At 51.2% G+C, this 13,040-nt stretch overlaps 1 protein-coding gene across 1 annotated transcript; it reads right to left on the reverse strand.

Annotated features, from left to right (window-relative positions):
- Positions 1–2,548: 2,548 nt before the first annotated feature.
- Krt5 (keratin 5) lies at positions 2,549–7,969 on the reverse strand. Its single transcript, XM_050130596.1, has 9 exons — positions 7,344–7,969; positions 6,585–6,799; positions 5,799–5,859; positions 5,596–5,691; positions 5,313–5,477; positions 4,853–4,978; positions 4,303–4,523; positions 3,588–3,622; positions 2,549–3,195 (listed from the first exon to the last, which is right to left on the reverse strand). Exons 1-9 carry the CDS (start codon positions 7,887–7,889, stop codon positions 2,909–2,911), a joined length of 1,752 nt encoding a protein of 583 aa, XP_049986553.1. The 5' UTR covers positions 7,890–7,969; the 3' UTR covers positions 2,549–2,908.
- Positions 7,970–13,040: the final 5,071 nt, after the last annotated feature.

Genomic DNA, 13,040 nt, shown 5'->3' on the forward strand with positions numbered 1-13,040 from the left:
GAGCACCCCCATTTCATTACAGTAGAACATTGTTTCTTAGCCTCTCTTGTTTCCCTTCTTTCCGATCAATTAGGCTTGTCTGGACCCTCAACAAAATCAGTTGTGATTTAATCCTTTGTCCAAAGATAGGCAGTCAGTTAAGAATAAAACTCTGATAGTTTCTAAAACAGTTCTTTTCTGCTCCCCCTGCTGGAGGCATGAGGGGATTTTTTTTTTCTCCAGCCTTCCATACACAGACTTGGTAGAGCCCCTAGAGGTAAAACTCACTAAAGCAAGGCTGTTTCCCTAGCCCAAGTTGCCTCATGGTACTGAGCTCTCTGTCTGTCAAGTGCCCTTTTGAACTTCCTCCTGGTGGCGCTCTCTACCCCAGCAAACTAAAAATCTCTACCATTGTCTGCCTGTCTCTCCCTTCTGGGAGACAGCAATTTGCTCCGTGGGCTCAGATCTCTGCTGAGTGAGGAGGGATTGCTGCCTTCCATGTGTTCCGCTTTGTGTAAATATCTACAGGTGTGCGTGGGTGGACATGGCTCTCACAGATGAAAGGTCATCAGAAACTAGGGCTTGGGACAGTCTTCGGAATGGGGGCAGTGACTGTCATTCCCCCAACTTCACTACCACAGAGTCATCTGTCTCTTGCTATGGTTTGTCATCTAGCTTCAAGCTGCTACGCAGCCTGGGCAAACTTTATTAGCATGCTGTGTGTAGCACAGATCTCCCTTGCTTCAGGTTAACTTTGTAAGATCCACTTTATAGGTTTCATTGGTCTGAATCAGAAGTCACAGTTAATTGTCACTTAGGAGGAGTGTAGGGTTGGGTCTATCATTAAAATACCCTTGGATGCTGTGTCTCAGTCCATGCTCCGTGTTAAGTTCTGTTCGCCAGTCCTACTGTAAAGCAGGACTGATGTTAAGCTCAGCGGGGTGTACCTTTTATGTCTCAGGCTCACACAGGCCTCCTTTTATGGAGTGTGCAAGGAAGACGGATAAACCTGCAGTAAATGGTCCCATTGCACAGTGGAGGAGAATTACCATGTGGGATGCTGATGCCACGCGCCAACAGGCCCTACCACATTCATTGACTGCTAGTGATACTTCCCAGGCCTCTGGGGGACCAGTTCCACCCCAGTAATGATGATATGGGACTCTCCAGAGGAAGACATGTATCAACCCAAGTCTCTGGCCTTGCCATGGTGCATCCCCAAACAGGGGAGAGAGGGGGGAGAGGGTTGAAATCGGGGAAAGCAGAATAATGCAACAATATTCCACAATTTGATATAAGTGGAAATCTCAGCTACTCTGAAAGAATCTGTAGAGCAAAACTGATCAAAAGCTGTGCTGGGTTGGCTTTGGGCCTTGACCATACAAGCCAGGAATTGTAGTCACAGCTGCTGAAATGCTCTAGATGACAAAACTTCATGGCTTTAGTCCATGCTGGAGTCCAATGACACTTTTGTGTGGCGGTTCTACTAGACATTAGCGGGGTGCTCCTGCAGCCGTGGGGATTGTAGCGACTGGATTCAAAGGAGACCAAGATCCCCTCTTCTAACGCATCAGAACTATTGATTCCTAAATGTCCCCACAATCATATTGACTCTTAAAATACCTAAATTTGAATCAATAGATTAAGTCTTTGATACCTACAAACTTTCTTTTAAAAGAAATGGACTTAGTGGGCCTTCCTTTCCAAGTCAAAATAGCCGCATCAGTGTTATTGAGGCAGGCGCTCTGATGGGTTGCTTCATGGCATCTGCCTAGGGAAGAGAGATGTTCCACCCACTCCAAACGACATAGCTGGGCCTCTGTGTATACTTGGAAAGAACGGATTGTTCTGCACAATAGAGTTCCACAGCCTTAATGTCATAGCAATAAAGTACCTACAACAAACATTGCTGAAAGCACTGACTCATCAGTATCATCAGTATCATCAGTATCATCAGTATCTCATGAGCTTGGCTCATGACACTCTATTCAGGGTCTATTTTAACAGCCTTCACCTCCGAAGGCTCACTACACAGCTTCCCAGGCATCCTTAAATGGGATTTATTTTAGACATTCACTTGTGCATGAATGCAAGGGAGCTCACCTAAGAGGGAATGGCAGCACCACAAGCAGAGCCCTGGCATCTCAGGTAAATCGCCAGCGTTACTTGGTAAACTGTGTGGTGCTACCTGCCTGACACTGGCACGAAATGCCAGGTGACTCTCTTGGTACCCATGATGGGAGAAAATCTCAGCATCGTCTTTATTTACAAACCTCAGTTGAACCCATTTGCCCATCTTGCTGATCCTTACCAATCAGACTGCCCTAAGTAGCCCCCACGACAATGCAGGGCTCTAAATCTACCCTGGTGTGACTCTGGACACTCCCCTTTTGTGCCTTGCAGAGACAGCCTCCCTGCCTCTCAAGACCTGTGAACCACCCATGGTGCCACGCCCCCTTTCAGAGTCCTCCCTGGGAATCAACAAAGAAACCAAGCACACCTGGACAGGACCCACCTTGAGGGGTCTTAGGTGATCATAGACCTGGAGAAAACCATTCTACTTAGAGGCTTATATTATAAAAGCATTTTATTGAACACACTCTGGAGAAAGTCAGAAAAAGAAGTAAGATGGGTTTCAGGGTAAGAATTCTGTTTTGGTGGCTTCCATTCTGGAAAACTTTGGATATCTGTGTCATCGAAGACCATCTATGGGTACCTAAAAACTGACTTGCAGCACAATATAGAACTGTGGCATGGGAGGCCAGAAGTTGGGATTCATTGCCTCCTAGGAACCAAAACCATGTGGTTCTGCAGTAGGCTTGGTCTAGACTACTCTCCAGAAAGAGTAGGCCTGGGTGACTGCCTAGAGGAAGCAATCTCCGTGGGCCTGGGGCTGCCCATGAGGGCCAGGGTCTTGCAGCAGCTCTTCTTAGCTCTTGAAGCTCCTCCGGGAGGAGGAGGTGGTAGAGACAAATTTGACACTGGAGCTGCTGCCCCCACCGCTGCCAAAGCCCATGCCCCGGCCACTGCTTGCACTGAAGCCAGAGCCCCCAACACTCAGCCCACCACCCAAACCACTGCCCCCACTGCTGCTCGAGTAGTAGCCTCCGCCACCTCCTCCAAGGCCGCTGCCGAGGCCACCAGCAAAACCGGTGCCACCACCAAAGCCCAGGCTGCTTCCTCCGTAGCCAGAAGAGACACTGTTTGTGACAACAGCTGTGGAGAAAAGAGGAATGGGTGAAAAGGGTCACACAGATTTATTCCACACAGCTAACATGTTTGATCCTGCCTGGGTAGAGTGTATACCTGACCTTTTTACAAAGTAACAGAATGAGCCAGAAGAACTAAATTATTCATTTGGGGTCCTTGACAGAAAAATGAAGACACCAGAGACAAGGCATAGGGCCGGGTACTTGGTAGAGCCAAGTATTAAGAACAAAGCTCAATATGTGTGAATCCTATAGGAAGTCGGGTGGAGCTGCGTCACCTCATGTCCCTGCTTGTGCTGCCCCCCCCACCTGCTGCTCACTGCCTGGCAATCATTTATTGGCATGGGAATGTCTGCTATCTAGAAACAGTGGGCTTTGGAGTTGATCTAAGTTACTTACAGATGTTGACTGGTCCAACTCCTTCTCCACTCAGCCTGAAAGACAAAAAGTTGGGGTAAGAGTGAATCAAGCCTGTCATTGTCATGGTTAGGGTCACCCCAAAGCCAGGACCCTGCACATCTCTAAGTTCCTGTAAGTTAGAAAAGATCACGCTTTCTGGAAGGATTTGGCCGGAGAAAGGTGTGGCCCAGAGCAAGGCTCACACGTCCTCCACCCAGTTCACGGAAGGTGTGTGTAAGCAGCGGTGATGGTGATGTGGCAATGAGAAAGCAGGCTTTGCCATAGCATCCTGCGTGCCGCAGGGGACCGCGAGCCAGAGGGAAACTCACAGTTAGCAATGCCTGTGCCAGAAAAAGATGAAGAATACACAGTAGTTTGAGAACCCAGAGGAAATGAGCTGGAGTAGTCATGAGAGGCATCCCAACGGTGGAAGAGACTAAGGATGGCAAGGAGTATGGCAGGGACACCGAGGTCTAGAAAAGAGCATGAGCAAAGCAGAAGGAAGACACTGTGCAGGATATACCTGCTGGGGTACTTAGCCGATTGTGGAGGACAGAGTCCCCGAGGACGGAGTGGGGAGTAAGTCAAAGACACCAGTTAAAGCCCGCGGTCCACCCCATGCCAGACTGAAACTGGGTGGTATTCAGCCATTTGTTTGTGCATCTGGCGCCCTCCGTCACACTCTCCTCTCATCTGGCACACGATGTCTGCCCACCTGCACTCCTCGCCCTCCAGCAGCTTGCGGTAGGTGGCAATCTCCACGTCCAGGGCCAGCTTGGTGTTCATGAGCTCCTGGTACTCGCGCAGCAGCCGGGCCATGTCCTGCTTGGCCTTCTGCAGGGCCTCCTCTAGCTCGGTCAACTTGTTCCTGGCATCTTTGAGAGCCAGCTCTCCACGCTGTTCTGCATCAGCAATGGCATTCTGTAGGTTGGCACACTGTGGAGATAAAAAAAAAAGCAGTGGGGACACTTTGGTGGCTGAATTGTCCTCACTGTCCATTTCTGAGAGTCTAAGTCAGCTATACCAAACCTGGAGCCCTAGAAAGAACTAGTACATCCTGGATATTATAAGTGGTGAAATATGGCAGCATTGTGAATTGTTCCAGCTTGGTGTACACATGCGTGCATGCATGTGTGTGTGCATGAGTGTGTGTGCATGCATGCATGAGTGTGTGTGTGTGTGTGTGTCATGTGTCAAATGCAAAACAAAAGATGTCTTCCTTCGTAAGTCCAGAACCCCTTTGTCCTCTTTTAATTTCTCCTTACCTGCTTCTTGACATTATCAATCTCAGATCTCAGCCTCTGGATCATGCGGTTCATCTCCGAGATCTCATGCTTGGTGTTTCTGAGGTCGTCGCCATGCCGACCAGCTGTCTGTTGCAGCTCCTCATACTAATGCCACCAAAAGAGAAGGAAAATACAGTTAACACAGGGTGAAATACACTTCCCCAAGTTCACCGGCAGGAACTGTGGAGAGTGGTAACTGGAGTCCTCTGGGGTCTGGGACTGGTTTGGGCCTTTGTAATCTTAAGTGACTTCTTGAGAGTCTTGGCTCTCCTAAAGGTACTGCCATGAAACTCTGCCCAAGTTCCTGGGTTTTGTGGAAACAGATAGCTGGCTCCCCTGCAGTTTACTCCCAGTGGCCTCAGCAGTCCTGGGAGTCCTGTCCTTAGCACTGCTAGGACCTCTAGACAATTGTAGCCTTGATATTCACCCAGGCACCCACCTTGGTCTGGTACCAGGACTCAGCCTCTGTTCGGCTGCGGTTGGCAATGTCCTCATACTGGGCCTTGACTTCGGCGATGATGCTGTCCAGGTCCAGGCTGCGGTTGTTATCCATGGACAGGACCACAGATGTGTCTGAGACATGTGTCTGCATCTGGGACAGCTCCTATAGGGACACTTGAAGTCAGTCATCTGATCCTGTTATTTAATGAGTTTCATTGAAATCTTCCATTTATTGTATCATAATAAAACACCCACAGGAGAAATTTAGGCTAATTGCTTACAGCATCAAAGAACATCTTCATGAAGTTGATCTCGTCCATCAGGGCATCGACCTTGGCCTCTAGCTCCACCTTGTTCATGTAGGCAGCATCCACATCCTAAGGAAATAACGGTGGTGGCCATCAAACAACCTGCACCTGCCTTAAATGGCTCCACCATCAGGAGAGCACAGCCCAGGGCTATGGGTTCTCTCCACCACACGTACCTTCTTCAGCATGACAAACTCATTCTCAGCAGTGGTACGCTTGTTGATCTCATCCTCATACCTGAAGGGAAAAGGGACAGGAAGCATTGGACGGATGGTCAGGGCCAGGTAAAGGGTCTCTGTGAAGTCATGTGAACACGCTTCCACACTGGAAGGAGGAGTCTGTTCACATCTCACGGACAGACAAATGGGCCACCATAAGACCTGGGCAATACCCTGTGAGGTTCTGCCTTCTCAGAAACTGCCTACCAAATACTCATCCAGTACCACTACTCTTCACCTGGATCAGCAATGATCTGCAGGAGTGAGGGTGTGGCTCAGTGACAGAGCACATGCTTAGCATGCAAGTGAGTTCACTCTCCAACAACACCAGAAACACACAAAGAAATAAACCACTAGCAGCCCACGGAAGCAGGAGCCGATTGGTGTGGCTAAGGGAATTCTTGGAGCCACCCAGCTGGGTTCCTCTTTGAACGGGAACTATCGAGGGCTATGCTTCTTGTTTTGAGGGCACTAGGCGATTCCCAAAGAGGGAAGGTTCCAGGACGGCCAGTTCACCAGATGGTGCTAGGGGCACAAGCTGCTACCTAGGCAGGTGGGTAAATGCTTTGGAGCGTAGCCAAGCCTGGGACTGGCACTTTCTAGCAGAGGCTTGGAGCTTTGGCTTAGTGGCGTGGTGCGCATGCGCCTCACCCGTGGGAAAGACGGACACCTCGGCCCAGCTATGGAGCAGATCTGGTACTAGGGAGACCCCGGGGCCTCTCTTTCCATCACACTACAACTCACTTGTTCTTGAAGTCCTCCACCAGATCCTGCATGTTCCTCAGTTCTGAGTCCAGGCGGCCCCTCTCTCCCAGAACTCCATCCAGCTGCCTCCTGAGGTTGCTGATGTACTGCTCAAACAAGGGCTCCAGGTTCTGCCTCACCGTCTTGGTGCCCTGCTCCTGAAGCAGGGCCCACTTGGTGTCCAAGACCTTGTTCTGCTGCTCCAGGAAGCGCACCTGGAGGGGGCCGAGTGTGAGAGGGAGAAGTTTCAGCTTCTGTGACGTTTTTACTACTGTGCACTTGTCACATGCTGTTCCCACCAAACCCTGTGTTCAGTGCCTGGCCTGTGACCTGTAAGGGACAGTCGGCATGGACCTTCTCAATATCCTCCCTCTAGGGAAGGTAGTTCCCTCATGCAGGGCACAGAGATCCCGGTAGTGACTGGCTGGAGTGTGATCTGATTCACGGGGGCTGAAAAGACTCCCAGAATGCCTGCGCTAGAGACACCTCAGCCTCTATGCAATCTGGTTATCAGAGACCTGAGCTCATCTCAGTGCACTGGAATCAGACACCCTTATGGGGTACCCTCTGGAAGAGAGGAACTCTGACCCTGATTGCCAGCTGCTATCTAACTAAGGAGGGACAACGTCAGGACAGAGTCACCTAGAGACAATGGCAGTGATTGAGCAAAGCCTAGAACATCTTCCCTCCACAGCTGTCTTTAGCATTCACTCCGGATTCTACTCATGCTCATCTGCCCTGGACAGAACCACATCTCACCTTGTCGATGAAGGAGGCAAACTTGTTGTTGAGGGTCTTGATCTGCTCGCGCTCTTCAGTCCTTACCCGCTGGATGGTGGGGTCGATTTGCAGGTTCAGAGGGGTGAGGAGATTCTGGTTAACGGTGACCTCTTGGATGCCTCCAGGGGGGCACACAGGGAAACCAGCACCCCCATAGCCACCACCAAAGCCAGCTCCACCACCGAAGCCAAAGCCACTACCAGCTCCACCACCAAAGCCAAATCCACTGCCAGCTCCTCCTCCAAAGCCGAAGCTGCCTCCAGCACCAGCACCAAATCGGTTCCTGAAGCTGCCACCGCCAGAGCTGAATGATATCCTTTTGGAGCCCCCCACATTGTACAGGCTCCGGCTGCCATAGCCACCTGCTCCATAAGCACCCCCAAGGCTGACCCTGCCACCACCACCACCACCACTGCGGGACACCGAGCTGAAGCTGGTACGAGAGACAGACGGGGTGATGGCAGAGGCGGCGCTGAAAGAGCGGCTGCCCCCGCTTCGGAAGGACACACTCGACTGGCGAGACATGATGGTTGTCCCTGAAGGAGCAAGAGCACTGGGCGCTGGGAGTGGGGAGGTGCAGGAAAGGTCGGCGCTCAACAGGACGCTGTGGGTGGCTCTGTTACTTAGCAGTTTCAAGGCCCCTTTTTATCCACCTTAGAAGTGGGCTGGGCAGCAGAGCTGTTGAGCTGTGAATGATTAGTGGGCTGGGCATGCCCGGGGGGCAACTGTGAGCTCACCCGACACACCTGCACAGCGGTGTGGGGTGAAATGCTCCTCCCGGCAGCCTCAGCTCGGTAAGAAATAACCCTTCCTTGCAGCGTTGGTATTCCCTGGCAGTGTGTCTCTTATCACCACAGGACCTGGGTACAGTGGATAGCTGACCTAGAGATCCTTACATAATCAGTGACTGTCCGCTGCCCCAGCCTGGTTCCTGCTGCCTTACTAGTTTAGGGGATCTGGGCCATCAGCGGGGCAGAGTGGGTTTCCCATCTGCCAATTATCTGCCCTTCTTACACTTGGCTGTGCAACCGGGGCTGCAGAGATCTGAGCTCTTGCAAGGCGATCTATGGCTTCATATTTTGGGTAATGTTCCAGAGAAGTGGGGTCCAGTCCCTTGCTGCACTGTGCTTTCTTTAAGAGAGGTTCATTTATAACAGATACCACAGGGCAGATTCCCATGCAAGATTCAGGCCAGAAAGATCCCTCAACCCCTCAGCTTAAAAGCCAGAGGACCTAGGCCCTCTCACCCGGGCTGTTCACCATTGAGTTCTCTTTAAGGCCAGACCCACCCTCCACAGTTCCTCCTAATTCAGCTTTCCATGTGCACCCTTGCTGTTCTTTCTCCTAGCCAGGCCCATGTGGGAACTTAATAAACCAGCAAACCCCACTTAATCCTTTACAAAAAAAAGTCTTGATACTGGACTGGCAGCCGTGTCTCTCTTTGTGGGGAGCTGCTCTGCTAGCTTCTCTGGTACCCCCCAAGCTCTGTTCCAGCAAGTTCTCAGTTATTCCATCAGGGAAGAAGTGAGTCATTGTATCTGTTGATACAGGCTGAAGGCCGCCGCAAACACATACCTGCAGGAGTTTCTAATCTCTCCAGGAACATGTTGAGAATCGGCAGGCCTGTTATAACGGGGAACCACCCTGTTCCAAGCAGAGGGAACTGCTGTGTTTCCTCTCCCTCCAGCCCAAAGCCTCCTTCACAGCCAAAGGCATGGAAAATGGAATTTTAAGTCTGCAGACAGACTGCCAGAGAGACTAGACAGAGCAAGTTGGGGGGACCAGGCGGCTGGCACAGTAGCCTGCCAAAGCGTGCTGGTATCACCTGTAGCTCCATTTGAAGGAAAAGGGGTTCAGATTCCAGTGAATGTCTGTCCCAACCTGTGCCTTTGTCATTCTGGCTCAGGATTTGAGTGGGATCCCCTCTCTGACCCCTCCCAAAGAAGAGCAGGGCTCTTGGCCCCTGTTTGTCTGATGCAGCTGGAGCAGTGAGAACTGCTGAAAGGCAAGAGATCAGGAATTAGACAAAGGAATCTCTACACCAGGCCTAATGTTGCCTCGAGGAAGCCAAGGCTGTGGAAAATAATTCTTGAGAGCCGAGGGTCTGTTGAGCTGGTGATGGCTCACCAGGGGCTGGACTGGGAAGTCTGCTAATAGGTGATCCTGCAACACTCACTGGCCATGCTGGCCTGGCAGGCCCTGGGCAACAGGCTTTGGTGTCTCTCTGCCTGGAGGGTCTCTGAGACCCTCAAAACATGCCAGTGTTACCGTTTGTGGTGTTTTAGAGAGCAGATGTGAATGTCCTGAAACACACTGGGGACCTTCATCCCTGAGAAGAACAGCTCTAAGCTTGAGGCAGGTGTCTGGGGTATCCAAGCAGGAAAACCACCGCCAAGGAAAGTCCCACCACACACACAGCATTGGCTACTGACCCCACTGCTGCAGAAAGAGCCAGACCTCCAGAAACACGGGGGCATTCTCTTTCCCCACTCAGTCTTCACTGGCTGTCTGTGAAGGAGGGCTTGCCAGGAAAGGAGTGCGTTGTGGCTGCTCTGAGAATTGCTACAGAAGTCACACTCAGGCCAACGACCAGAGTCTGGTGGGGGCAAGTAACTAAGCAGGGTGTGTCACAAGAGAAGTGGGAGTCTCTGTGGTAGGGAGAGTGGACCTACCCACTTCACCAGACCCGTCGGGTATAAGTGAAACCCGTGGAGAGGCAGGCACCAGCCCCTCTGCTGAGTGAAAGACCCACCCCAACTTGGAATCCCTGTGGGCAGGAAGAGCAGGATCACACGGAGTCCTGGACTCTCCCGCAGGGCACTCCCAGGACGTGGTCAGACAAGTCACTTAGCCTCTGCTTTCATTATCAAACCTCATGCAGGGCAGAGGGGTCCTCAGCAGCTGGCCTTCCTGTCAGAGGGTGAGTAACAGACAGCTCCTCTCACTCCTGTCCTCGTGAACATAGAACGTGGGCCCGTTTTGTGAACAGAGACCACCTCACAGATTCATGGGCGAGAAAGAGGTAAATCCACAACACCTTCCCAGAATCCTCTCCTCAGAGCCAACACTCTTAACAGAAAATAGTAAAATTAAATTAAGTTTAAAACAATGGTTTTGCACATGTCTGCCAGGGCACATCAAGGGTACAGACCCCAAAGCCAGAGGCATCTCATCAGCTTCCCTTTGAACACTGCAACCATTTGCTGGCTTAATTTGACAGATGCAGAGTCCCCTCCATCAAATCCTTCCTCGGGTCTCTGTGTGACCCCTTTCCATGCCTATTCTAAGTTCCAGAGACCTGACCACCTAGTTCCATCTCTGGGACCATGTCTATAGGGCAAGTCTTTTAGTCTTCCTCGGACGGGACACCTAGGGACAGAGCAATGCCTCTTCATGCTATGGACCTCCTCCTGCTCCTTCCTCTCCCATACAATCCTCAACAATAAGCTGCTGTCCTTGAAGGCCCCACATCCTGCTCTAGCCCCCAGGGAAGAAGGCAAGCAACGGTGCCTTCATCTTCGCCGTTCTTGCCTTGAGTGTTCTGCACAAAAAACGTGGGGAGGATGGCTGAGGTATGAGTCACCCAGTCATCGGGCTGTGGTTGGCAGTCCCATCCAGGAGCCTGGAGCCAGATTCATAGGGTAGGGAAGGGCAGATGGGGCAGTGAGCCATCCCGAGACAACGCTTCACAAAGCCTAGCCGCAGGGAGGAATTGAGGGAAGAATTTTCCTGCCTCCACCCAAAGCTATGGGGTCCTCCCCCTACAGCTCTGTGACCACTGTGGGTCTCAGTTAGACTGCAGGGGCATGACTGGTGTGTGTGGGTCTTTGTGTCTGTATGTCTGTGTGTTTTACTGGCTGTAAAGTTGGGAAGTTTGGGACACAACCCCCAGCAACACAACCATGGTTGACTGATGAGGCTAGGAACCACGTCAGATTATCAAGGACTCTCAGACCTGAGTCTGAGAAGAAGCCTAGGTAGAAAATGCAAATGTCCAGAAATAAAGCTTGGTTGAGCTTGGAAGTCCAGATGTAGATGTCATGCCTAGAGTCAGGGTCACATGTGAGTCTTGACCCTTAGTGCTGAGTTCTCTTATCTAAGTCTTTACACAAATCATGACCCCACTCTGGGCCACATCTTGCCCCTAATATAATAACCCTTGAAATTTTCTGGAGCTCTGGACATGCTGCCCAGTCCCCCACTCCACAGACTCGGAGGGAACAAACTTGAGTTTGTTGGAACTGAGATTTTAATGCTGAGCTGGCAAGGGCAAACAGGAAGGGTGGGGTAATGCAGGGGGGCTGTGGGGAGCAGCCTTGGCCCTGTCCCTCAGATTTAGCAGGCGATTGGCACTCGCAGACTAGAGCTGTAGAACTGAGCTCCCAGAGTCTCTCCAACAGGCCCCTGCAAGCATCGGGATGCTCTTCCTTCACTTCAAGGGTGTTTTGCCAGTGGCGTGCATACCAAGTCTTTGAAAATCCCCTTGCTTGATTGAAACTGCAGGCTGAAAATCAACAAATACTCTAATTAATCAGAGAGGCTAAAAACGGATATACCTGCCCAGCAAGAACCTTTGGGCTTTGCCTTCCCACAATGGGAAGCTTCTCCTTTGTAGACAAACAGAGAGGAATCGCCAGGTTCTGGAAGGGCCCTGCACATATTTGTGCATCTAGAAATAATGCTTTCATTTGTTTGTTTTTGTTTTGTTTTAACCATTTCTGCACGTTTTCTCTGTCCTCACAGTGGACAGGAGCATTCCTTACAGAGTTAGCCCCCTCTACAGTGAAGAGGTGGGGCTGTACTGCCTGGGTGCCAGCCTGCATCCCTCTCTGTCAGAGCCAGCAAGGGAAGCCCCCTTCACTCCCCTAACCTGCACACAGTCCTTTCCATCTGCCCCTTTCTACTCCTGCATAAGCCACAATGGGGAGTGAAGTACGGGAGCTCCCTTCTCGGGGCTTCCACCTGACTTGTCCCAAGAAGCGAGGTGCAGAGGGCTTTGTCCCCATCCTTTCCTTGACTTTGGATGAGTTCTAGACAGAGGTTGATTCAGAACAGGAATCTTTCCACGGTCAAGAAAGGAAATCTAGCCACAGCCAGAAATGGTCCCTTTCCCCAGCTGCTCTTACACTGGAGTTCAGACAACCTTCGAGGCTTACTGACCCTTTGCTGTCCCCAGTCCTACCTTCCACACACCCTCAGTTCCTGTCAAAAATTCCACTTCTGACCTTGCTTTCCCAGGTGCCAAGGGTTAGCAAACCAGGTAAGGTTTTACGCAAAGAACCCAAGAAAAAAGAGGCAGGAAGACTGGCAGCAACCCTTGAGTGGTGGCGCCTTCAATGCCTATGTTTTTGAGCCACTGCAGAGTACCAGGCAACGGGTACTGTCAGACCCTTTGACTTGGTTGTGTGTCTCTGGCAGTCCACAGCTTCTCCCAGATGCTGTGTAAGCCCAGGGGTGAGCCTCCACCTTGGAACTTCTTTCCAGGCCCAGGCTTGTACCCCAGGGCGTGAGTACAGGGAGATAGTTAATTTTTACTGTTATCTTCATTAATGAGAGACTTCTAGAAAACCAGTAAAACACAGCTGGGTGTGTCTGTAAGGGTGTTTCCAGAGAGGAGTAGCACACGGGTCAGTGATCTAACTGTGAAAGGCTCACCCTGAAAGTAGCCTGGGACCG

Source organism: Alexandromys fortis, unplaced genomic scaffold (genome assembly GCF_014885135.2).
Source record: "Alexandromys fortis isolate MF-2015 unplaced genomic scaffold, M_Fortis_MF-2015_v1.1 scaffold_348, whole genome shotgun sequence".
Taxonomy (NCBI): Eukaryota; Metazoa; Chordata; class Mammalia; order Rodentia; family Cricetidae; genus Alexandromys; species Alexandromys fortis.

Coding starts and splice junctions, on each gene's coding strand:
- Krt5 (XM_050130596.1), bottom strand. CDS start 7,889: ATGTCTCGCCAGTCGAGTGTGTCCTTCCGAAGCGGGGGCAGCCGCTCT. Junction 5,692..5,798: donor AGTTTGTCATGCTGAAGAAG/GTACGTGTGGTG, acceptor TTATTTCCTTAG/GATGTGGATGCTGCCTACAT. Junction 4,524..4,852: donor TTGATAATGTCAAGAAGCAG/GTAAGGAGAAAT, acceptor TTATCTCCACAG/TGTGCCAACCTACAGAATGC.